The 27,280-nt window shown below is 34.5% G+C and overlaps 1 protein-coding gene across 1 annotated transcript in view; it reads left to right on the plus strand.

Annotated features, from left to right (window-relative positions):
• Positions 1-27,280, plus strand: part of LOC149578885 (amino acid permease 3-like) — a 179,492-nt gene that overhangs the window by 41,374 nt on the left and 110,838 nt on the right. Inside the window, 5 exon segments of the mRNA XM_089801591.1 lie at positions 9,984-10,220; positions 10,562-10,655; positions 12,499-12,713; positions 12,902-13,044; positions 13,130-13,277. Coding sequence (XP_089657717.1) covers positions 9,984-10,220; positions 10,562-10,655; positions 12,499-12,713; positions 12,902-13,044; positions 13,130-13,277 — 837 coding nt within the window.

Genomic DNA, 27,280 nt, shown 5'->3' on the forward strand with positions numbered 1-27,280 from the left:
CTTAAGGGATTCTTTGGTTTATGTGGTTTTTATAGGAGGTTTGTTAATAGATTCTCACAGATTTCTACACCCTTGACAGATCTTACCAGGAAAGGAGCCTTCGTGTGGACAGGGGCAGCACAGAGGTGTTTTGAGCATTTCAAGCAGGTAATGTCTTCATGTCCAGTTCTAGCTCTATCGGATTTCACGAAGCCTTTTGAGCTTCATTGTGATGCATCTGGTGATGGGATTGGAGCAGTATTGATGCACGAGAAGCATCCCATTGCATTCAAGAGTAGGAAGCTCCGAGGAGTTGAGAAAAGTTATTCTGTCTATGACCGGGAGATGTTGGCCATAATGCATGCATTGGCCAAATTTCGATCATATTTGGTAGGTGGACGTTTTGTGATCAAGACTGATCACAACAGTATTAAATACTTCATGAGCCAGCGTGATCTTAATGACCGGCAACAAAAATGGGTGACTAAATTGCAGGCTTATGACTTTGACATAGAGTTTGTCAAAGGTAAGAAAAATGTGGTGGCTGATGCCTTATCTCGGAGACCTCACTTATGTACTCTGGCAGAGATTTCAGGAGATTGGAGAGATCGGATTATAGCAGAGTATGTCGGAGATGCTTGGGCTTCTGGATTGATTTCAGGTACCATACAGGATGATCGCTATGAGGTGATAGATGGATTGATCAGAGTTCAGGACAGGGTTTATTTGATTCCATCATCACATTTGAGAGAGGCGATACTGAAGGCATTTCATGATGCACCCACAGTTGGACATTCGGGGGTCTTCAAGACCTACAGGCAGATCCGAGAGCGGTTTTCATGGAAAGGGCTCAAGGATGATGTTCAGAGGTATGTCAGGGAGTGTGTGGTTTGTCAACAGAATAAGGGAGAACACACATTTCCTGCAGGTTTATTACAGCCCTTTCCCATTCCTGATAGGAAATGGAAAAGTATTTTGATGGACTTCATCACTGGTTTACCACGAGTACAGGGAAGGGATTGCATCTATGTGGTGGTGGACCGCTTGACGAAGTTTGCTCACTTCATTGCTATTCCGTCCACTTACACAGCAGCACAGGTGGCAGAGCTTTTCTTTAAAGAGATATTCAGGTTACATGGGTTGCCCAGATTCATTGTCAGCGACCGGGATAGTAAGTTTATGAGTGTTTTTTGGCAAGAGTTGTTTAGGTTGTGTGGTACAGATCTTACACCTAGCACTAGTTATCATCCGCAAACAGATGGGCAAACAGAGATTGTGAATAAATGGGCGGAAGGATATTTGAGGAACTATGTAACTACACAACAAAAGGCTTGGATCAGATGGTTGCATATGGGAGAGTATTGTTATAACACCACTTATCATATGTCCATCAAGATGACTCCTTTCATGGCACTCTATGGTTATGAAGCACCTAGCTTCATGGATTTAGTTTTGGGGGACAGTAGAGTGCCCAAAGCCAAAAACTTATTGCAGGATAGTCAGGACATCCTGAAAGTGCTCAAAGAGAATATAAAACAGGCCCAGAATCAACAAAAATTGTATGCTGATCAGCACCGAATAGAGCGTAGCTTCGAGGTAGGGGATATGGTTTACTTGAGGCTACAACCATATAGACAGTCATCGCTCAAGAAGAGCGGAGCTGAAAAGTTGAAACCTAGATTTTATGGTCCATACAGGGTGATTCGCAAAGTGGGCAAAGTCGCCTATGAGCTTGAGCTTCCAGAAGGCAATCGAGTGCACAATGTGTTTCATGTGTCTAGGCTTAAGAAAGCCATTGGTCAGAGTGTAGTGCCTTCTGCAGATTTACCACCTTTGGATGAGGAGGGGAAGCTTGTGTTAGTACCTGAGGCTATTCTGGATACCAGAGAGAGGAAGCTTAGAAGCAGGATAGTGAAGGAGTATTTGGTCAGATGGAAAGACCTGCCGGAGGAAGATTCTACATGGGAGAGTGAGTAGGTTATTCAGCAGGCTGGACTGAGATTGCTTGAGGACAAGCAATTTCAAGGGGGGCGGACTGTAATGTCCCCATTTTAGCAGTTGACCAAGTGTGTGTGCGTTAGCCTTGTTCTACATGGTCCCGAGGGCTAACGAAGGGTTTAATGGGATCTTGGAGTGTTTTGGCCTAGTCATTTCCAGTTTGGGCCAAAACGAAGTTGATTTACTCAGTTTTAGGCATACTTACTATTTTTAGTAAGTCGGTAGGACACAGTGCAGGTCAATTTTGGTGATTGGATTCGATACTCCTCGGTGAGAGCTTTTCGATGAGCTATCACTCGCATTATTCGGAGTTCGATTGCTAATACATTTTAATGCCTGAAGTTTTATTAAAAGTAACGTCTAATTTAATTGTAAAATATTAAAGTGTTACTTTAATATTTATTTTATGGTGATGTGTACCCAAGGGAGACATAAGGGGTATTTTAATATATGTTTTATATTACACATCTTTTATCCCACATTGCCCATATGAGTTGAGCGGACCCGTGGGAATAGAATAAAAGGAAGCATCTGTGGCTTCATTAGGCAGGTTGAATATGAGAAGAAATTGGTGTGTGAGTTGCAGCTTTGTTCTTGGCATTTGAGGACGTCTATCCTCTCTTGTAACATTCTAGACGTCATTCCCTTGGGGTTTGGCCTTTGGAATTCTTTCTTATTGGCTTTAGTATCAGGCAGTTTAGTTGCATTTCCGGCTACAGGGAGATTTGATATTTTGCTCATATCTTCTTCACTACTTGTCCGACGCTTATGCCGCTTGGAGGGAATGGTATTATGAAGGTAGTGGACTGATTGGAGGACAAAGTATTGTAGCAGCAAGTTCGTAAGCATGGGCTGGAGTATTATGACAATATTGCTGAAGCAATTAGTGAGTTGATAAATCTGCCATGTATTTGGTTTTATGAATTCTGAAAATAACATTTTATTAGCAGCAGTTCATTTCCACTTTGCATATTGTTGTAGTTTCTCTCTTGTTTATGTTGTATGATACCAATTCCATGCACGAAACACAACAAACAAATAAACGTTTGATTTCCAGAGTTATAAGGGGTTTTAAGAGGTTGCATGCAAACTGTTTGACAAAATTCATTTCAGCAAATTGGTTTAGTTTTATGGGACATCCAGGGGTGTCCATTACAGTCCCATCTCCAGGAGCTCTTTAATTTTTTTTTCTATTTCATCCTTATACTTTTGGGGATGTCGGTATGGAGTAGTGATGATGGGTTTTGCTCCTTCTTCTAGTCCTATGATGTGTTCAAAACCTCTTTTGGGGGGTAGAATGGGTGGAATTTCATCAAATATTTTCTTATATTTGTTGATGATGGGTTGAATATCAATATGTATAGATGGAACTTTTGAGGTAGATTTATCCAAGACTACGCATTGGGCAGCCCATTCTCCTCTTCCATGCCTAAATATTCTTTCAATATTTTTATAGGAAACTAATTGAGGTGATCCATTTGGAATTCCTTCTAAGGTTATCTCTTGTCCTTCATGCATGAAATAGATTTTCAAATTTGTTAAATCAAACTTAAAGCACCCCAAGGAACAAATCCAAGGTGAACCCAAGATTATGTTGCCATGTAATGGTACCACATGTAAGTCTTCCTTAAAACAATGTTTTCCCAACATAAATTCTTGTTGAGGAATTATTTTTGTACACTTGACTAAGGATCTCGTGGCTTGTATTGCTGAAAAGCCCTTAAAATTATTTGTTTTCAATCCTAACTTTTTAACCAATTCTTTATTAATAAAATTGTGAGAGGCTCCACTATCAATTAAAGTCATAACTTTTTTCCCTTGAAGAGTGCTCCTAATTCTCATTACTCAATGCTTAGATGCTTTAGTGAAAGTTGATATTACCCCAAGATCTTCTTCTTCTTCTTTCCTTAGTTTCTTGTGAGTATGTTCTTGATTATCCTCATCATAGATGGTTTCAATATTTTGTATTCTTTCTCTTTTTCCACATTTATGACCAAGTTCCCAATCCTCCTTACATGAGAAGCAGAGTCTGTTTTTGCTAAAATCATGTCCTTTTTGCCATATTCCTCTACATTTAAAACATCGATTTTGTTTTCTTAGTTTTTCTTTCTCCCTCTTAGATAGAAAATTTTTACGGGCTTCTTCTTTTTTGTGAGAGTTCTCTTTCTCATAGGAGCCATTCTCTTTATGATATGTCTTGACTTGGGTATTTGTTGGTCTAACATTTGCTGAAGATTCTAGACTCGATGCTGCTTCGAATGCATCTTCGAATGCATCTTCAAGATTCTTAGGTTTTAGCGAATTGACCAATCCCTTGAGTGGTTCTTTTAGCCCTTCTATAAATAAATACGCGAGCTTGTCTTTGTCCATCTTTGTGACTCTTACTGATATTTTTATCAAATTCATTAATGTAACTTTCAACTGATCCATATTATTTGATAGGTGTTAGTCTTTTGAAGTCTTCTTGGGGATGTTTTCGATTGAATCTTTTCATAATCTTTTGTGTGAACTCTCTATATGAAGTAATATTATCATGACCTTGAGTGCTCTTTCCATAGTGCCACCATCCACGTGCTATGTCAATTAGATGGAGAATAGCAAATTGGAGTGCATCTTCTTCAGTCATGGGATTGAATATTAAGTATGTGTTTAGTGTTTGTAGCCAATCGTATGCTGAATTTTTTTTTGATCCATCAAAATTGGGAACATCTACTTTCTTCGTTTTATGCCTAAGATCCCTATTTACATGTATCCTTGGTGCTTCCTTTCTCTTATCTTCATAGAATTCTCTAAATGATACTACTGCTCTAATGTAAGGCTCTAGTTCAGCATATGCTCTTGCTATATCCTCAGTTCAATTTATGGGTTGTTCTACCCCTTCTTCTTCTCTCAACAATTCTCCTCTGGGCAAAAAGGCAGGTTGTGGTATCTTAGCTCTCAAGGAAAGATTTTTATTTTCTGAGTGATTTGAGCTAGTGTCTTTTATACGGAGAGATTGGTCTTTCAAATTGTTACTAATTGAGTTTCCCATATTTTGTAGAGCTTGAATAAGTGCTTGATTTGATCTTTCCATTTGATTTATTAATGTTTAGTTATTTCATTCCATGTAAGATCTCATTTCATTTGCAACGTCATTCATAGTAGTTCTTTTTGTCCTTCCCTCTTGATTTTCCATAACCCTTAATTCACAAGATGGCAAGATTATGCTCTGATACCACTTGTAATGACCCTTTCTACTAGTTCAAAAAAAAAAATGGTCCTAAAACACAAATAAATACATAAATTAATATTAGAGAGAGATTTTATTTTTGAATTGAGTTAATCTTAGGAGTAAACACATAATGCTATTGTTATGAATAGAATCATATAATTGTTGCCCTTGTAGTGGGTCCCAAGATGGATGGAAGATTTATTGCGTCTCTAAGTTTGGACACACTCAGCTTGAGGCTCCCTCAGACCTTAGTCCATATTGAGATTTATTTTGCTCCAACGTGATCGATTTACTCCTCCCCCTGTGCACACTCCCTATCCATCGTGTGACCAATACAAGAGGCACTTGATCTTACTAATATTAGATTTTAAAATTGTATTTTATTATTATTATTATGATTTTTAAAAAATATTATTTAAAGTTTTATCTATTTAAATTAATTATTTTATTATATGATGGAAAGAATTACCATCCTCTATATATATATATCAAAAATTATATCTTTCATGTTACATGGTGGGAAAGAATAAGAAATAAGTTCATATAATAGTAAAGGAAGGATAGCATACAACACAGTTGCTAAAATGCTATTAAAATATCAAGCAGCGACTGTGGATTAGACAATCGTGGCTTACGGCTGCTGCACGTCCTTTTTACTAGGCAGTCATTTATTCAAGGATGGTACCGTTCGCTGGTGATTCAATCCTTTTAACTTTTTTTTGCCAACCTTTTTCAAACTCCCAAAACTTTTTTCGCTCACCTCCCTATTCGATGGATCACGCCTATTTATAGTGTGATAGGTGATGTGACACATCCCTTCAGACCCTCCTTTTTGTATTAATACAATATGTTTTAATATAACATTTTGTGTATATTGCAAGGATGTTATTATATTAATGCAATATGTTCTAATATAACATTTTATGTATATTGCAAGGATGTTATGATGTTTGACATTCTAATATTATGGGTTCACTATAATGTCTTTGGTATCTTCACAATTATATTAATGAATGACAATATGATATTTGATAATTAAATATTACTAACTCTAAGTTTGAGTTTGATGACTAATATTAAATAAATTATCAAATAAAGTTGTAATAATTAAATGTCAAATGATTTATCTAATAATGAAGTTTTGAGATTAATAATTTATCTCTCTCTCTCTTTTTCTCTCACACACACACACACACAATTTGACGGTTCATGACAAGATGCCCATGCACTCTTACCAAATTTAAGGAATGCAACACTAATAATTGCAAATTGGGAGCTTCTAATGTCACGATAGGTTTGATGCTAAGGCAAAAGATAAAACTATCTTTGCCTCATCCATACATATTTTATCCACAAATAAAATGGCATTACTCCATAAAAATGCATGTTGCAATCTTTAGCAAAGCCTATTTCCTTATCCAATTTACAAAAAAAAAGCTTAAAGGGTTGTCGTGCTCAAATTTAGATGAAGAACAACTTCAATTGAGTGTCATATTATGTATTGGCCAAGAGGTCATGCACTATGCAAATTTATGACTTCAAATATTGAACACACACAAGCTTCAAATTCTTATATTGATAGCCAGTCTACACATTCAGATATTTATATATATGTTGATACATCGTACACTGCCAAGATTTGGAACATAAAAGGAAATCAAAGCTAAACTCAAGAAACAACTCCAAGAACAAGAGATGGCAACAAAAAAAAAAAGGAAACCAAGGAGAGGAATGAAGAAACAAGTTCCTAAATCTCCTAGATCTAAGGAGGAGGATGATGTAGAAGTAGAAGAACTAGAGGTAGATAATACTAGTGAAGCTCAAGCAAACCGTTAACTAGAGATAAAAGGATAGAGGTACAACTTGAACCAAAAATTGAGAATTGAGAAGGATGAAAAATGAAAAAAATGTTGTGATTTAAATTTTAGTTTTTCATATTAGTTATTACTTTATCAACCTATCAAATATTGAAATGTGAAGATGGAAAGCACGATTGAAAAGAGAAGATGAGAGAGGAGAGGGGAAAAAGGAATACATCAGGAAAGAAAATAAATAGATAAAGAAACATACACATAGAGTGAAAGTTATTATATTATTATTATTTTATAAAATGAGAAGATTATTCATGGGATAGAATATGCTAGCATAAATATGGTTCATCAGAATGGAGATAGTTGGGGGCATTCCACTAATAAATGCAGAGGATTTATGAGCTCAATAACTAGCCCCTTCTAGCTATAGAATTTAAGACAATTTTGTTATCTAGTGTTACCAATAAATCATAAGGTCTATTGTCAAATACCACTAAAAATGGCATGGGCCCTTACAATACACAAATCATAAGGATTTACACTTCAAAAGAAAATAATCGACATTGGGAATACTGACTGAAAATAGCTAACATTTGCAACAATAACAAGAGTTCGTCAACTTGCATACATCTATATTCAAACAATGTTCACATTTGAAAGATATGCATGAATGCAACAAAACCTATTTATTTTTGAAATATTAAGTAGCCAAAACAAGGAGGTTGGCCCTTACAAAAATTGTCTTATCGACCAATTACCAGTTGATAATGATCAAAGCACAAAGACAAAACACATCCCCTAACCAAGCTTAACACACCCAAAAAAAAACCTGATCAACCTAGGATCCCAATAGGGGTTATCTAGCCAAAACTTTAAAAATTGACAAAATAGTAGAGTACCATAACCAACACCATTTCAATCATAAAAAGTTTTTAAACAAAGACATCACTACCTTAAATCTAACCAAGTCAGTGACCCACCAAAGAAACCAAAAACACATAAAGAAACCAGAGGAGGGGACAAGGCACTAGTTTTCCTTCTCATTACCTTTTCCCTTAAGGAGGACATTAGCTCAATCTTTTGTCAGGAATTCGAATAGTAATTTGGAGTCCTCCTAGTTCAAACCCTCCTCCTGATTATCTTGAAGCAATTGTAGAGTGGTAGCCACCATGTGAGTCACTTTAATGGTGAACTTAGACAAAAGGCCAAACCTTTCCTCTAGAACCCTCATTTTCTCTCTGAGCCCCTTGACCTCCACTTTCATATTTGCCACAGTTTCCTCCAAAGAGCCACATGACTTGCACTTCTCCACTTCCATGTTGTTAACCTGCAAATTGGGGAGTCAAAAATCATCTTCTCTTTAGGTTTCGCCCGAGCAGGGCGAGGAGACCATCATGGGAGAGGGAACCTTGTCATCCATAGTATTCAGGAATTGATCTAGAGTAAGATCCATCACATTCATCATGAGGGATGCAGAGACACGGGTCACCTCCTTGTTCCCATTATCCTCATCTCCCAAGCTCGACACCGAGGAATCCAAAATACAAACCTCCATCTCCACATCATCGTCTTTTTCCTCTCTGCATCTTGTCACCTTTTGCTTCATCCTTTGCTAGAGGGGGCCACATCTTTAGAATCCAACTCTTCATCATCTTGTAGGACAATGACTCTTAACCTCCTCTTAGCCTTTGATTTTGCGAGTCTCCTAGACTTTTTTCTACCACCTCTGACCTACTCCTCAAAATCGATTGGGTCCACCTCCATTTGTTGCTTGCTAAAAGGAAGAGGAGAGGCACCTACTAACATTTTCAAATACTACCCCTCCAACAATAGAAAATTTTAATGGCAAGCACTACAAGTTAATTTCAAAATGAATCATTTTATTAATTACAATACAAAAACATAGTTACTAATTCAAAGTTGATGAAGACAAGAGATTTGCTAATTGAAAAATTCAATTCTACAAAAGGTTCAAGGCATTTCCATACCAAATACAAAATTAGTAATAAATAACAAAATAGTGAAAACATTGAAAACAAGTATCGAATTTGTAAAAGTAACAATAAGTACTGCTTGAAAAAAATGATACTCAAGGTTGTAACCAAAAATTATTAAAATTGATATATTACAAATAATTAGTTACTGCGTATTTATTGGGCACCAAGGTGCAATTGCTAGTAATTAATACTTCATATTTAAAACAAACATTATTTACATGTATATATGCTGATGTCTACTAATTAGATTAATCACATTAATGAAAATGAAAGAAAGAGTTTATAAAACATTAGAAATATTTTAAATATTTATGAAAATACATTAATGAAAATGAAAGAAAGAGTTTATAAAACATTAGAAATATTTTAAACATTTATGAAAATGAAAAGAATTAATAAATGAGATTTAAATATTTTAGCACGTTTGGAAAGTAAAAGGCACTGGCTAATCTTAAGGCAAAATATTCTTTTTTGATCACAAAGTATATAGATCATGAAATCAAATGCTGAATTTTTTTTCTTTTTTAAATCATTGTATTTTCATTTTTTTGAAATTTATTCAATGGTGCAATTTGTAGGGAGGATTGCAGAAATGCTATTGGTATGATAGGTAACCTCTTATTTCATGTCTCATCCTTGTTCGTACAGGTTGTTGGTTGGACAAGGGCAGAGAATAAATTATTTATTAAAAGAATAAGCTTGTTAGGGAGACTCTTATAAAAAGAACTAGCAAGAAAACTGAGTCATTGCCAAAGAAAGGAAAAGGACAGAAACAAGCAAACTCGAAACAGCTAAGAATCAAGTTACAGGAAAGGCAGGCAGAAGTAATATGACAAGAGAGAATATACTAAAAATATACTCACTATATTAATATTATTAATATATATAAAACTTTCACACCAACAAATTCAGAAAATTCAGCAACATCGAATCCTGTTACTCTTTTTCGCAATTGGATTCTCAACTTTGTATGGTGTTCTATGACAGGCGCAGTATGGACTGCAAAAGCTCACATTGTAACAGCAGTGATAGGAGCAGGAGTTTTATCATTAGCATGGAGTGTCGCACAGTTGGGGTGGATCGCGGGGCCTATTGTCATGCTTGTTTTAGCTTCCATCACATTGTATTCCAGTTCATTGCTTGCTGATTGTTACAGGTTTCTAGATTCTGTCACTGGACCCAATAGGAACTATACATACAAGGATGCTGTCACTGTCTATTTGGGTACTCACCTTTCTCATTAGAACATTCAGTTGGGCATTTCAATGCTGAACTTAAGGCCGAAGCTAAGATTAATTATTACTATGCATTTTGATTAATTATTATTTGGTAAGTTCGAGTAGACTCAACCCAAGACCTTCCAAATAAAAGACTAACAATTTACCTCGTTTTGTTGTAGACTCTTGCATTGGAACACAGTTTTTGATATGTGAATTTTAAATTCCATAATATTCTATAGCCATCCTAAACGGGGAATCTGTATAAGCACAAATGGGTTAGCTTGTTATGTTTTGGCAGACTGTGTTGATAGTGATTACTGTACCTGTTTTGCTGCTAAATATCAGGTGCAACAAAAGAATGGCTTTGCGGATTAGTGCAATACATCAATCTGTAGTGAACAGGGGCTGCCTACACTATTACTGCTGCAATCAGCATGAGGTATCTGAATTTTACTTCAAGAATTATTAAAATAGAAGATCCAACACTCAAATGTAACAAACACTTTTGAAGAGACCTACGTTCAAGATCATAAACATAGAAATTCTTTGACGGGTCTTTTGTGGTATATAATACATGTTGGACTAACAGACAATATTTACTTTCAGAATTTGTGACATGGCTTAACCACCTTTTTTGTTCTATAAGTCTAGTGGTTGTATCAGACATTGACAGGTCGGTCTTTTGGTGCAACAACCACCTTAACTTGTAATAAGTGGTATTAGAGCTTGGCCACAAGTTCAAATCCCTTCAAATAATGCTGAGGAAGGATTGCGGGACTAGCCACTAACATTCCCCTTCGAAATTTGTTACATAGCTTAACCGCGTCCTTTGTATCCTTCATGTTTTTATGACCTATGCTGGCAGAGACACAAATTGCTTCAAGTCAATGAATGTATACTTCTACAAAGAGTTTATCCTTAATCTTCTCTTCAGTCCAATCCAGCTCCTCAAGCAATGCTTGATGTAATGCCTCTGATTTTGGCCTTAACACACTTTGAAACAGAAGGATAGAGAATCCACTTTCTTGTTTCCAAGTCCACAAAATATATTCTAAGAGTATATAACTGGGCTTGAGTCCTTAGGCAAAGAGTGGGAGGGATGAAAAGGGAACCCTTAAAACACCCGAGTCAATAGTGGTTGCTTGTAGGGGAAATTGCTTTCACTGACAGAAGTTGAAACAACTTGAAGGCGTCAAAGCCAAACCAGAAGCTTCAGCAGCCCCAATCTGTTTAGAAAAACTGAGCATAAGTCTCTAGATAAACATCTGGAGCAATCGTATAACGATGGGTTTCAATACCCACCCATCAAGTGGATTTCAGAGGATTGATGAGAACATGAATCCCTTGCATCTATTGCCTTGAAGGACATAAAATGTTGATGGAAATAAAGCAATTTTCTCAAACTATACAGGTGGTGATCATTTCTCATAAGTCATCGATAAAGAAATTTCTACAGACGAACCCTTGATAAAAAGTATGAACTTAAAAGCAATTATCTCATAGTCCGCAAGTGGTTGTCATTTTTATCAACCGCCAGTAAAGCAATTTCCAAATGTAAACCCTTGGTTATATCTTTCTCAGCACAGATATAGACATAAATGAAATAAGAATATCTAGGAATTGCATCCAACATTTGGTGATATTTTCCAAATCTATTTCCAATAGTCTCAGTGCTCTTCATTTCTTAGAATTTCAGGGGCAGAGAAGACAATCTCACACAAAAGGGCCGAGAAAGAGTCAGTGAGGATCAAAGGTAAGGAGCCAAGACCCAATGCCTAGAAAATCCTCTTGAAAATCCCCTGAACCAATGGTAAAACAAATCCCTTTTCCTTTGGGGAACCGAATTCAACAATTCAAAAACCAAAACCTTAAGTGGAGGGAAATATCAAGATTCCAACCTTCCAAGTTCTCGTGATTGGCAAAACAAGATTGAGATCTGACAATGTTACTAGAAGTGCTGTTGTTTCTTAAATTTTAGATTCTGTACTTAGATATACTTGTAACACCTTGCATTTCAATTTGTAGTGATTTTGAAAAGTTAATCTGGATGGCATTCTCTATATATTTGTTCAGTTTCTTGCCCAAATCCTTTCTGATCCACCATTTTCATGATCTATTACAATGTGTTCAATTTAGGGATGTATCTACAATATTTTTGCAAGAAGCATTCAAATGGTAACCGCTTTGTGTACAGATGTCATGTGAGGCATTGTTGTCTTGGCATAATTTATACCAGGCTCTGGTCGATACATTTATGTTCTTACTCATCCTATATATTGCAGAGCAATCAGAAAATCTAATTGTTACCACAAATATGGACATGACTTTCCATGCAATTACTCGGAGTACACTTTTATGATCCTCTTTGGGATAATACAAATTATCTTATCTCAAATTCCAGATTTTGACCAAATTTGGTGCCTTTCCATCGTTGCAGCAATAATGTCATTTTCCTATTCAACAATAGGATTGGGATTGGGCATTGTAAAAGTAATCGGTATAGTTCCGATTCTCCTCTTTCAATTTTAGGATCTGCGTAAGTACCCATGATTTAGGTCACCTAAAATTTTTAAAAAGTTCAAGTTTTTATTTAGGTCACCTAAAATTTTACTATATAAGCCAGAAATTCTATATGCAACAATTTCCCCAATAGTTCTCATATTCAAATCCTTGGTGAAATGGTAGAACATGGACAGTTCTGTGGAAGCATATCGGGAATAGGTGTAATGACTACGCTTACTTCAACTCAGAAAGTTTGGCGTATTTTCCAAGCTCCTGGGGATATTGCATTTGCATATCTATATTCTTTCATTATCATAGAAATTGAGGTATAAATTGAGTTAATGCAATGTTGTTATTGCTAGTAGCAGAAGATGAATAATTTGAAGCTTTTTATTCTATGGTCAAATGCAGGACACACTGAAAGCGCCACCTGCAGAAAACAGAACCATGAAGAAAGCATCCTTGATTTCTATTATGATCACAACTTTCTTCTATATGATTTGTGGTTGCTTTGGCTATGCAGCCTTTGGTGAAGATGCACCTGGAAACCTTTTGACGGGTTTTGGATTCTATGAACCTTATTGGTTGATTGACTTTGCCATTGCAGTTCATCTTGTTGGAGCCTACCAAGTAAGTAATTAAATTTGAATTCTTGTTGAGTTTTTCAGTTCATGCTTCTTGAATCAATTGTGTAAAGATTTGTTCATCTACGTTTCAGATCACACTCTGTGATCCATCATCATCAGGATGAATGAATTCTTCTTTTGATTTCTTTCTTTCATTCATCCCGATGATGGATCACAGAGTGTGATCTGAAACGTTGATGAAAAGATCTTTACACAATCGATTCTAGAAGCATGACCTGAAAATTTATTATGGCTTGTGGAAACTTGCTCAGTATCCTTGTTGAGTTCCTCCAATGTTTTTCAAGATTTATATGACCAAATTTAATGGTTCTTGAAAGCTTGAACTCTTACAAAAGACTCATTTTCATAACACTCTGCTCTCTTGATTACTGACTCTCCAAGGAACTAAATTGCAATAAATGCACCTGAATCTGGCCATATACATCTATATTTATGTTTGGAAACATATATATGGAGTAATATGTGGCTTGATTTTGGTGTATTTATTGCAGTTTTGCCCTCTGGATAGTGATGACCTTCAATTGCAGGTAAATTGTCAGCCCTTGTTTTCTTTTGGTGAACGATGGTTTTCTTGTAGATGGCCGAATAACAGATTAATTAACCACCAACGTAGCATATCTCTCCCCTTGGCTGGACCGATCACCATTAAAATCTTCAAGTTGTTTTGGAGACTGCACTTGTGTTGTCAACAACTGCCATTTCAATGTTGTTTCCCTATTTGAACAATGTGTTAGGGATTTTGGGTGCTATTAATTTTTGGCCCTTGACTATATACTTTCAAGTGGGGATGTACATTGTAAACAATAAAATTCAATGTTGATCATTGAGATGGGCTCTTTTTCAAACTTTCAGATTTATTTGCTCCTTGTCTCAGTAGCAGCTCTTGCTGGATCCATAGAAGGGATTGTGTAAGATGAGTGAAATTAGATATTTGCAGTATCTGCTTCTATCTGCTTATTTGTTGTATATTTAATTTATTTGAAGATATAAAATATGAATTCCTAAATGAAAATAGACAAAAATCAAACAAAAGTTGAAATAAGTTCAACCATCTCATCTCAAAAAAGGGCAGTGTAAATGAAAACTTGTAGGTTTCACGAATTTTTCATTGAAAGTTCAATCGTTTGCTTATTAGCCCTGTGATTCAATTTTTTCTAGTCTGCATGCTTTATTGCCTTCAGGGTGCAAAACGTCGTGTGGTCTAAAGGCATTCTCTTGCATACATAATCTGAATACTGGAAGAATAATTTTAGATTGTGCATTCATAGTTCAATGTTTACACAGAGATAAAAGAGATTTCATATTCGATTTCAATTCGTACCATAAATATATCTACTTTATAAGCTGATTTTAAAGTTGTCTTCAAAACGTCATCTGACCCTGCTGCTAATTCAGAAATTGTTGTTGAATGAAGCATTCCAGCAATTTCTGAAAGTGTTTTCTTAAATAAACGTGTGTCGTCCGTTTTTAAGAAATTGACTCTGTATTCTTCATCAATAAATACCCTTGATCCTAACTATTTTTATTTAGAATCAGCATCATCATCATCAAGAGCACTACTTTCACATTATTGGAAAATATCTCAAAACAAAACCATATTTAGCAAGCTCGTGCGAGAGATGAGGATGGACAAATAAAATCCATAGATGGTTACACATATTTAAGTCACAAAACATTTTAATAAAGTACATGAATGAAATCACAAACATATAACAAAATGGAACTTTGTTATTGTTATACATGGTTTTTAGCATTTAGGATAATTAAAAAGTAGTAGTACCGGGATGGGTGAAATCTATGAACATCACATTGATGCATTGAGTGCTAAAACATGGGTTAATGAATCTGACTGCAAAAACCTACAGAATTGAACCCTGATAACAATATCACAATCTTTATAAGTATTTCTTAGATTACATGTGTGGGGTCCATTGTTAAGAAATTGACTCTGTATTCTTAATCAAAAAGACCCTTAACCCTAACTACTTTTGTTCACAGTAATCATCATCAAGAGTACTACCTCCATGTTATCTGAAAATATCTCAAAATAAACCATAACCGGCAAGCTCATGATGGAGATGAGGATGGACAAAATGAAATCCATGGATAGTTGCCAACATTAAGTAACAAAACATTATAATAAAGTATATCAATGAAGTCACAACCATAATAATTAGAAGGACATGAAATACTATCTTCATCATACATCGTTTTTAGAATTTAGGATAATAGATAAGCGGGAGTAATACTGGGATGGGTGACCTCTCGAGAAGTTCCGGTATTTCACCTCTATAAGCATCACCTAGATGCAATGAGCGTTAAGTGTTCCATTCATTCTCATGAGAGATGGTTCATCTGAATCACTATTCATGAAGAATGGGTCAATGGGTTTGACTAAAAACTACACAATTGAATCCTGATAGCAGGTTTACATTTAGGATAATTCCATAAATACCAAAATAATCATATGATCTAGAGTCGCAATGAACTTCTTTGATTACTGAAGTGGGTTGTTCCATTGCCATGGTTGATGAGAATGATCCACGCTGAAAAACTGTTGATGTTGTCCAGAGGCTGATGCTGCTGCATATCCATTAAAACCATGATTTGGATTTCCTCCTTGTGAAGTCGGAAAAGCAGGTTGCTGATGCTCAGATGCTGATACTACTCCATATCCATTCACATGAAGATCAGGATTTCCTCCTTGTGAAGTTTGTAAAGAGGGTTGTTGTTGCTCAGATGCCAATGCTGATGCATATCCATTCAGACCATGATTTGGATTTCCTCATGAAGTCAAAAAAGCTGATTGCTGTTGCCCAGATGCTGATGCTGCTGCATACCCATTCAAACCATGATTTGGATTTCCTCCTTGCGAAGTCGGAAGAGTGGGTTGCGGGTGCTCAGATGCTGATACTACTCCATATCCATTCACATGAAGATCAGGATTTCCTCCTTGTGAAGTTCGGAAAGAGGGTTGCTGTTGCTCAGATGCTGATGCTGATGCATATCCATGCAGACCATGATTCGGATTTCCTCCTTGTAAAGTCGGAAAAGTGGATTCCTGTTGCCCAGTTGCTGATGCTGCTGCATATCCATTCACATGAAGATCAGGATTTCCTCCTTGTGGAGTTTGAAAATAGGGCCCTCTCATTTGTAAGTGGCTCTTCATGTCTAGAGGTGGTTCACTGATCCCTGAATTTTCTAGAAGAGATGTTTCCATTTGTAGATTGTTGTTCCGTTGGTAAGGAAGGGATTGACATGTCTCCATCATTCGATAATTAGGGCGAGATGGATATGTCTCCCTCCCTTGATAATCAGTATGATCTCCTTGGTTTTGAGCAAATGGATGATGTTGCTGGTTCAGATATGATGTGGCTTCAACTCCAACAGCATTCTGGTTTGAATAGGCTGCAGGTCCAGCACCACCCACATTCTGGTTTGATAAAGTTGACATTGAAGATGAGTAACCAGCTTGAGCCCATGATTGGACTTGTGATGGACTAGATAGGCTAACATGTCTCTGCACTCCTCCTGAGATGGATGAATAATTTTGAGGTGTTCCATATTGATTGCTAAAATTGAAAAGAAACACTTCATTAGATTATGTTCACATCCGAAACATTACTGCTAATAAACTCACACACAATCTTACCCTGAGTATAATATCATTAACCCTGTTATCATTAAACTAAAAGAATTATGAGATCCCACCCAGGTAACAGTTAACTTCCATTATACTTACTTCCCCATCCAATAACTGCTTCCACCATTCTGTTCCAAAAGTTCCTTTGCCTTCAAATAGCTCTCAGTATCTCTCTCTGTAGTGACAAATAACAGCAAGATCTTTCTATTTTAATCAAATGGCCATAAATTAATTTATTGACAAGAAAAACCAATGTAATCTGCAGATAGAGAGAAAATTGAATTGGTTACCTTGACGATGGCCATTCATATGACCTCCAAGAGCTTGTGATTTAGAAAACTCCCTCTTACAAAATCTGCAAATAAATCTTTTACCCTCACCAACTGAACCTAATTCTCCATCCATCTTCCTCTTCAGACTTTACTGGAACTTGAACACTACTAAAATTCACTTCGCACTAACTGTAATATGTGAAGAGGTTTCTGTGATATAAACAGAACTACTGTTCTCGGAACATTACTTTCTTATACCAACTTCTTTAAGCCACGATCATTATTATAAATATATAATTTAATGGTAAAAAATACGAAAAATGTTTGTAATTTATAATACCAAGGTATAAGATAAGTTAACTGGTGGATAAATTATACATTTAGAATCTATTTATGGTTTAGAAGTTTATAATTTAAAGATAGAATTTAAGAAATATGATTGTAATTTATAATATCGATGTCTAAAATAAGTTGTTGATAACTTATGCATGTAGAATATATTTGTGAATAATAAGTTTAGAATGTAATGATAAAAATTAAGAAATATAATTGTAATTTATAATATTAAGTTCTAAGATAAGTTAATGGGTTGATAAATTATATATGTAGAATATATTTATAGATTGTGCATTTATTATTAGTTTACAAATAATGCATGGATATTCAAAGATCATTTTGAATATTCATGCATTTTTTCAGTTTAGAATATATTTAAAGGTCATCTATTTTTCTTTTACATTATATTATAAGATTGTAATATTTTTATTTTTCTTCATGCACTTTAGACATTTAATTTCAAAGAAATCTTTAAACAATTCAAATATTATAATTATTTTTTAAAATTTATTTTTGACTTGATATAAATATTCGCATATTATTTATTTAAATTTTACATCAATATTAATTTCATAATTGTAATTTATTAATCATAATGTAATATTCATGTGTTTTTTAAATTTAGAACATATTTAAAGGTCATCCATTTTTCTACATACATTCTATTATAAGATTGTAATTTCATTTTTTTTCACTTCTACTATAAATTATAATTTCAGCTTTCTATATAAGAATATTTTTAAGTTAATATAAATATTTTACTATTATTTATTTAAAATTTAAACAAATACTAATTACATAATTTAGTAGTTACTAAACCAAAAAATTGTAAATCCTTCCCATTAATTATTAACTGGATAGTTTTGATCTCACTCCAGTTTTAACTCTTGTTTTGATATTTATTCGTTGTTATCTTCACTTTTAATTATTATTTTTGTTTTTCTATTTATTTAAAAATAATAATTACTTGTCATCTACATTAGCTCATGTTGTGATTTCTATTTATTTAACTTTTGATTTTTAAAATTGATTTAGATTTTAGTTTTTATTTTTTAAATCTTTTTAATATTAGTTTAGTTTTTCTTTAAATATTTTTTTTGTTTGGATAATTTATTTAGTCAATAGATATTTTGTTAGTGATGTTAATATTTTTTCATATAATTTTTTTGTATTTCTCTTATGATTTCCAATTTACTTTTCACACTAACACTTCTTTCTGCTATAATCATTATTATAAATATATAATTTAATGGTAAAATTTAGGAAAAGTGATTGTAATTTATAATACCAAGTTCTAAGATAAGTTAACTGGTGGATAAATTATAGATTTAGAATCTATTTATGGTTTATAAGTTAATAATTTAAAGATAAAATTTAAATTAAATAATTGATAGTTCAAAAAGATAGGTACAAAATCAAGAGAGGGGAGGCGAACCTCAACCTCCTAGTTCAACTGGTAATCCATGATCAATCAACTAGCACAATATGTAACAGTTTTGGCGAGATTACAAAAAAGAAAATTGGATAAGCTAATCCAGAGTATCATCATGATCATCAATCCATGTTGTCCATCCTAGCTCTCCTTCCATCCAAACAGCTTTCTTCCATTCAAGAATATGAGCAAAAAAATCAAGTCTATCGGAAAAAGGGCCTCTAGTATCTCGTATCTCCTTAATCAACCACTTAAGGGCTTCTTCAAAAGCAGCTTGGTCATCAATAATGCTGGCCCATTCCAGCCCATGCTTCATTCCGTAGATGAACATCGTAGCGTGCCCATCACGGAGAATCTTTTTAGTTTATCTTTTTCAAGTTTCATAATGCAGCACACTTGCGCGAGACAATCTTAAAGCGTATGAGTTTCAAATGAAACAAAGTAAGGGATCTACCAACATATTGGAATTTGTCCTCATTTCTACTTTTCCAAATAAACCAAAGAATATGAGAAGAGAGAATATTCCAAAAAAAATAGCATCCTTCTTAAGACCGGATATGTTTCCAAGAATAGTATCCAGCATAGAGACGTGATCAGTTAAAGATATTCCAAAAAAATTCCATATAATCCTAGCAAAATGACAAGTAAAGAAAATATGTCTTAAATTTTCAGGAACCCTGCAAATAGAACAAGAGTTAGTATCACCAATTTGATTTTTAATAGGAAGTCTATCAAGAAGAAGTTGCCATTTAAAATGTAAGATTTTGGGAGGAATACGAGACTTCCAGAATCTATCAAGGATTTTATGCCATTCAAGAGAGTCCAAATTCATATACCGGGTGGTATTCAGGTGTGATAAAATAGAGTGATCTTTATTAAGCACCTTATATATATCTTTAGCTTTGATTTTATGTAAGAGGGATCCATCATCCCAACGGAAATATAAGAATCTATGGGAATCCACATCACATCTACGAGGAAGATTGAGAGGGTGACAGGCATTAGCTATCATATTATAGGTACGTTTATGAGAGTCAGGAAGATTGAACTTAAGCCTAATATCTTGCCAACTGGCAAGGTTGTCATTCTCCAAAATATCAATAAAGCTCTTGATACCATGATTGTGTCAATGTTTAGCAGAACACCCTTGAGTCATGGCAAGAGGCTTGCCATTATGTTTCAGATTCCACCAGATAGAGCGTTCACTGTGGATAGAATTATTGCTATCGAAGTTAGAATTATAAATAAAGCCCCTCACCAACTCCCAAGCCTTCCAGATAGACTTAAAAACCATGGAGCCTTGAACAGAGACAGGGAACGTCCTAGCAACAAGATCAACAAAGGAAAGGTTCTTCCAGTATTTAGCTTGCTCAGGAAATCTAGATTGATTATTATTTCTAAGAAGAATTTTCCAAGGCTCATGACCATCAAGAGCCTGAAAAATCCACTTAGTAGCAAGAGAAACCCCTTGAATCCTAAGGTCTTTAAGGCCTAAACCACCTAACTTCTTATCAATGTGACACCAACTCCATCTAACAGCATGTTTCTTCCTATTACCTTTACCATCAGACCATAGGAATCTCTTGATGGCCTTCTGAATTTCAAATAGTTGGTAATTACTAAACATCCAGACAGAAGAAAAGTACATACTGTAGGATGACAAGAATTTTTGGCACACCTGCACTTTACCAGCAAGCGAAAGCACCCTATTATCCCACTTGTAGAGTTTCTTCATAATTCTATCCTTAACCCAATTCCACATGTCTTTGAGAGAAGGGGAGATGGAAAAAGGAACCCCAAAATATCTAACAATCTTATGAGGTCCGCCCCATGAGTAACCAAATTGGAGAAACCAATCTGGAGGTTCCTCTTTCCATCCAAGCATGATAGATTTGGGCTTAGATATATGAGCACCTGAGATGGTTTCAAATAACTCTAGTTTCAGATCAAGACGTTGAATATTAAGACAAGATAATTCAAGGAAGAGCGAGGTATCATCTGCAAATTGGATATTAAGAAGCTCAGAGTTGTCAGGGAGGGAAATCCCATTAACTTTGGGAGAGATAGTATCATCTTTGAGGATATAATACAAGGCATCAGAAGCAATAACAAAGAGAGTGGGAGCAAGAGGACATCCCTGTCGAATGGATCAAGACAGGGATATAGGATTAGATAAAAAACCATTAATTTCAATTCTAGCAGAGGAATCCTTAAACAAAACTTGAATATATCTAGCAAATTCATCAGGGAATCCAAAGGTTTGAAGGATAGAAAGGATGAAATCCCATTCGACCTGGTCATAAGTTTTCTCAAAATCTAAAAGAAACATAGCAGAATTCTGATTTGAGGACTTAGCCCACTCCATTGACTCCCAGCTGGTGACAAAGTTTTCTAGAATATAGCGTCCCTTGATGAAACCAATCTGGGTGGGACAAATGAAGTTGGGCAGAATATTAACAAGCCGAGAGGCCAAGGCTTTGGCCAAAATTTTGTATGAAACGTTAAGCAAAGTAATCGGCCACCAATTCTTGATTAGAGATTTGTCTCCATCTTTAGGGATGAGCTTAATAGTCCCCATATTGATAGAATTACCAAGAGTGCCACGATCATAAGCTTCTGAATATAAATCAAATAGATCCTTGGCAATCCAATAAATATTGGATTTGTAAAATTCAGCAGGGAGGCCATCTGACCCAGGAGCTTTATCCTTTTTAAGAGCAGATATAGCATCAGAGATCTCCTGAACTGATATCCTAGCCCTAAGGATGGAGACATCACCCTCAACAATTTTTTTAGGAATGAACTCCTTGCATTTATTCCTAAGATCTTTGGGATTACTACTATCTTCAGAATTGAAAAGAGCTTTGTAAAATTGCTCAAAGGCAGCAGCAATGTCATTGATATCACTAAGCTCCTGATTATCCATAACAATTGTATCAATTTTCTCTTTTCTCTGTTTTTGCTTAAGGTAATTAAAGAAGAATTTGGAGCCTTTATCCCCATATTTCAACCATTGTTGATGACTTCTAATAGAGGCTCCAATGGTTTTAATATGTTGATGCTTCCTCAGAGAATCTCTAGCAGCAGAGACACGTTCAATATGTGATATAGAGGAGGGATTAGCTTGGGCATCTAATTCAGCAGATTGAAGGTGGTCATTCAATTCATTTTCCACTCTTCTCTAATTTTTAGCCTTTCTTTGACCTAAGGATTGAAATATTTTCCTCCACGAGGAGACATTTCTATTCCATCTATCAACTTGAGAAGAGAAAATATTAATAAGATTGAATGACCTAACCATCTTAACAACAATATTAGTATCCTGATCATTAAGCAAGGATGTGTTAAGAATAAACTTTTCATTATGATGAGCGCTAAGAGCCAGAGCATTCCTTATGTTAATAAGAGCAACTATAGGAAGGTGATCAGAGAGAGTAGATGAAGAAGCAAAAACAGGGGATTGTTGTTGGTGAGGAGAGAATGAAAAAAAGTCAGAATTAACATAAAATCTATCAAGCTTGGAGTAGATCATTTTAGACCCCTACTGAAAGTTACACCATGTGAACCACAGGCCAGAAGTATCCCTTCTACACCCTTCCATAGGATCAAATAGATTAAGTTTATGTTTACAGCGATCCCAATAGAATTTCTCTTGATGTTTTCAAGGAAAAGGAAGACCACCAGCCTTATCATCTTGATTCTCAACCATGTTAAAGTCTCTAGCCAGAATCTAGGGTATGTTGGCTAGATTATGAAGCCAATCCTAAAGAATGGTCCTCTCTTTAACCTCATTGGGAGCGTATATGGAGTAAACTCCAAAAGATGTGCCATTGAATTCAATTATGACCCAAGCCACACGGTTACAAAGGGAGCTTCCAATGGAATTAATATATCTTCCCCAATAGGGATTAATAAGCAAGGCAGCACCACCCTTCCCTTTAGGATGATTAGTGCAAATTTTAATGGCATCCCTCCAGATGAAATCCAGAGAGGAATTAAGAAGAAAGTTAATAGCTTTGAGCTCTTGCATCATAAAAAAATCTATGTTTTTATGCCCCAAAAAAAATCTCTTGATGATAGATTTCCTATCAGGAGACTCGAGGCCTCTTATATTCCAAGATATGCACTTCATGATGAAGAATGCATTAAGGGGCCAATAAGAGGAGTCAAGATTTCTCCGTTCTTCTTTTTATTTTTAGAACCTAAGGGCCTGCCCTTTTTCTTAGAGGCATTAGGTCCCATGAGGGAGCATCCTCATCCCCACTAATATAAACTATGTCAAAATCCCCAATAACATGTGATCCATCCAAGTTTTGGGTCAACATGCAATCAGGGTTTCTGTGGTTCCCAATAATGCTAGAACCAACCGAGGTTTGAGACTTGGCATTATCAGAACCATTGTTAGCAAGAATAACTTCAATATAAAAATCAGCATCCAACTCTTTAAGGGTAGGGATGGGGGCACTAATGATGTTATCATCAGAAGGGGGGACTACATTCAGGTTAGGGCACTCCTTACAACTAACCATGTCTGTAGGGACTTCACTCATGGTAACATCACCAAACCTACCATTGCTTAAGCTCTGACCTTCCAAAATATTTTTACCAAGGAACCTTTCATCCACAGAGTGTCTATCTTCAACCAACCGCATAGGAGATGCCAGAACAGCAAAGGGATTAGATTTAGAAGTAGCACGGATTTGATCAAGGGCCAATTGTTGAGCATTCTTTTTTCTTGGTTTCTTATTTTTCACTGTTTGAAATCCCTCATTATCCCTCAAATCGATTTTCTAGTCAGAAATGGTAGGGTGTTGAATGTTGCTAGGTTGATTAGCTATAGGGTTATTAATGCTAGGTTTAATAGCACCCTGTCCAGTGTGAGAACTAGAGGATTTATCAAAGTTTCGAGTGGGAATCGAAGCAGATGGGATAATAGCTAATTCTTTGTTGTTAGGGTAACCGTTAGCTATGTCCCCCTGATTTCTTTCAACATTTTTCCTATAAATGATAGGACAATTCTTTCGGATATGCCCTTCTTTTTTACACAAAAAATAAGCATTGAGACCCCCTAGAATTTTAGCTGAGCAAGAAATAGTTTCACCATGAATTTTTAGTGTAATTTTTTGGGGAATATCAACCCCTGGTTTAAGAGAAACTAAAACCCTAGCATCAAGATTAGCCACAAGTTTGGAGGTTTCATCAATTCTGATAATGGTACCAAAAGGAGCAAGCAATTGAGCAAGGAATTTCCAAAGGAATGCTGGAACTTCTTTTAAAATGATCCATCTGAGTGAAGACAGACTAAGGACTTCTTCGCATACGACATCATGAGACCAAGCCAAAGCCCTAAAGGAGGTTTTTTTGACATTCCAGTACTATCGTTTTAGGGCTTCGACCTGAGCCTCATGATTATGAAAAAAAAAAAATGAAAAGCCCTTTCTGAACCTATCTACAAAAGGAAATTTTAAGCCCTAGTTTCAAATTCCATAAATTATGAAACCAATCGTCTAAAATTTTTCTAGGAGGGCATTTCTCAATGTCAACGCATGCAAAGAAAATGGTAGTGTCACAGAGCTGAGACTTCTCCAGAGCAATTTCCTTAAGCATAGCATCATTTGGTGAGATGAAAAATTCATGCAAAGGGTTGGGAGATTCCCTACCTTCCTCGAATGATCTCTTCCCTCCAACCACCTGCACAAATCTTGCATCAATGGAGACCCCATGATTACTGGGTGCCACCGTCTCTGCAAAAGTCTTCTTTTGAGGCAAGGTTGAAGGGCTACAACTAGGGTTAGAAGCCGAGGGTCGGGTTTCAACACCAGAAGACAAAGTGGAAGAGCCAGAACCTGAGGGCACATTTAAAGGCGATGGAGATAACATAGTAGGATTGGGATTAATGGCGATAAGGGAGCCACCGGAGCCCATCTCCATGAGATAGAAAGAAAATGTAGAGCAGAGGTAGACAAAGAGTTAAGGAAAGAGAAAATCAAACTAGGGTGGAGGAGCGTTCTCCTCCACAAATGATCACCACGCCCCCAGGGCACATGCTACCAAAGACAAAAACAAACTTGCAAATCAAGTCTCTATAATTTTCTTCCGCTACTTTTCGCTGCAAAGGTCACTACTTATCGTTGCTAATTACGCTACAATTCGCTCCTGTTTGAGATCATTTCCTCGATAAATATATAATTTGGGTGCCACTACCTGACTAAATCAAATTCGCTATTCAAATTCTGCTCATTACCACTGAATTCGCAATGTCTGATCAAATTCGCATTGCTAGATCCCATAAAGAAAAAATTTAAGAAATATGATTGTAATTTATAATATCAAGGTCTAAAATAAGTTAACTTGTTGATAAATTATGCATATAGAATATATTTGTGGATAATAAGTTTAGAATGTAATGATAAAAATTAGGAAATATAATTGTAATTTATAATATCAAGTTCTAAGATAAGTTAACTGGTTGATAAATCATATGTGTAGAATATGTTAATAAATTATGCATTTAATATTAGTTTACAAATAATGCATGAATATTCAAAGATCATTTTGAATATTCATGCATTTTTTCCATTTTTTCCATTTAGAATATATATTTCTTCTACATTATATTATTATAAGATTGTAATTTATTTCTTTTTCTTCATGCACTTTATGACATTATAATTTCAGCCAAATTTTTAGACAATTCAAATATTAGAATTGTATAATATTTATTTAAATTTTACATAAATATTAATTTCATAATTGTAAATTTTTAATCATAATCTAATATTCATGCATTTTTAAATCTAGAATATATTTAAACGTCGTCCATTTTTCTTCATACATTATATTATAAGGTTGTAATTTCATTTTTTTTTCACTTCTACTATAAATTATAATTTCAGCTTTATATTTTTAAAATTAATATAAATATTTTATATTATTTATTTAAAATTCAAATAAATATTAATTACATAATATAGCAATTCCAAAAATTGAATTTGGATGGAAAATTGTGAATCATTCACATTAATTATTAACAAAACAATTTTTATGTTACTCCACTTTTAACTCTTGTTTTGATATTTATTAGTAACTATTATTTTTCTTTTTCTATTTATTTCAAAAACTAATTACTTGTCATCTCCACATTCGGTCATGTTATGATTTCTATTTATTTGTCTTTTGATATTTAAAATTGATTTCGATTTTAGTTTTTAATTTTTTTAAAAAAAAATTAAATATTAATTTAGTTTTTCCTTTAAATTTTTTTTTGTTTGGATAATTTATTTAGTCAATATAACATTTATTAGTAATGTTGCTATTTTTTAATATATTTTTTTAATTTATTTTTCTTATTAATTTTTCATAATAGGATTTTTTTAAATGATTATTTTTTCATATTTGATAAATTGAATTTAAATAAATAATATTTATTAATCTTTATAAAAGATTTTAGTAAATATGATGGTATTTAAATTGAAAATTATTAATAATCTAATTTGTTCAAATAAGACTAAGACTACTTGTTTTTCTTTTCCTATTTAATTAAAATATAATGAAGAAACAATTTGAGAAAGAACATATTAGATTTCATATAAATTTATTATATCAATCATATTTATATGAAATAAATTACAATGATACATTATTATATTAACTATAAATATCCTTCTGTATTCTAGAATATTTTTGGAATTTGATTGTGTAAATTTTTTTAGCATCAACGTTTCAGATCACACACAGAGATCCATCATCATCAGGATGAACTTATTTTTTCTATTCTCTTGCTGTTCATCTTGATGATGGATCTCTGTGTGTGATCCGAAATGTTGATGCTAAAAAAATTTACACAATCAAATTCCAAAAAAATTCTAGAATACAATAATGATAGATTGTGGAAATCAAATGTCTATAAATATACTTAATATAGTAAATTTATTAAAATTGAAAAATAAAATCATAATCGTATTTAATTACAATATTTGGAAAGAAATTGCAAAGAATATTAACGAATGAATGCCAAGTCACGTGCTAATTGTTCCTTACCAATTCTATTAATATTCGTTCAAACAAGTCTCTATGAGGTTTTGATTTCTAATTATAACCCTAAATGTGTTCGATAAATATTTAATTATTTTAAGATAAGTAACATGTTTTGAATTTTGATTATTCAATAAGGATTTAATAAATGTATTGAATTTTTTAAAAAATGTTTATTATGAATATGTTTAATTTTGA

The sequence above is a fragment of the Cupressus sempervirens genome, chromosome 1 (assembly GCF_028749045.1).
Source record: "Cupressus sempervirens isolate cs-2001-9-10 chromosome 1, ASM2874904v1, whole genome shotgun sequence".
Classification (NCBI taxonomy): Eukaryota; Viridiplantae; Streptophyta; class Pinopsida; order Cupressales; family Cupressaceae; genus Cupressus; species Cupressus sempervirens.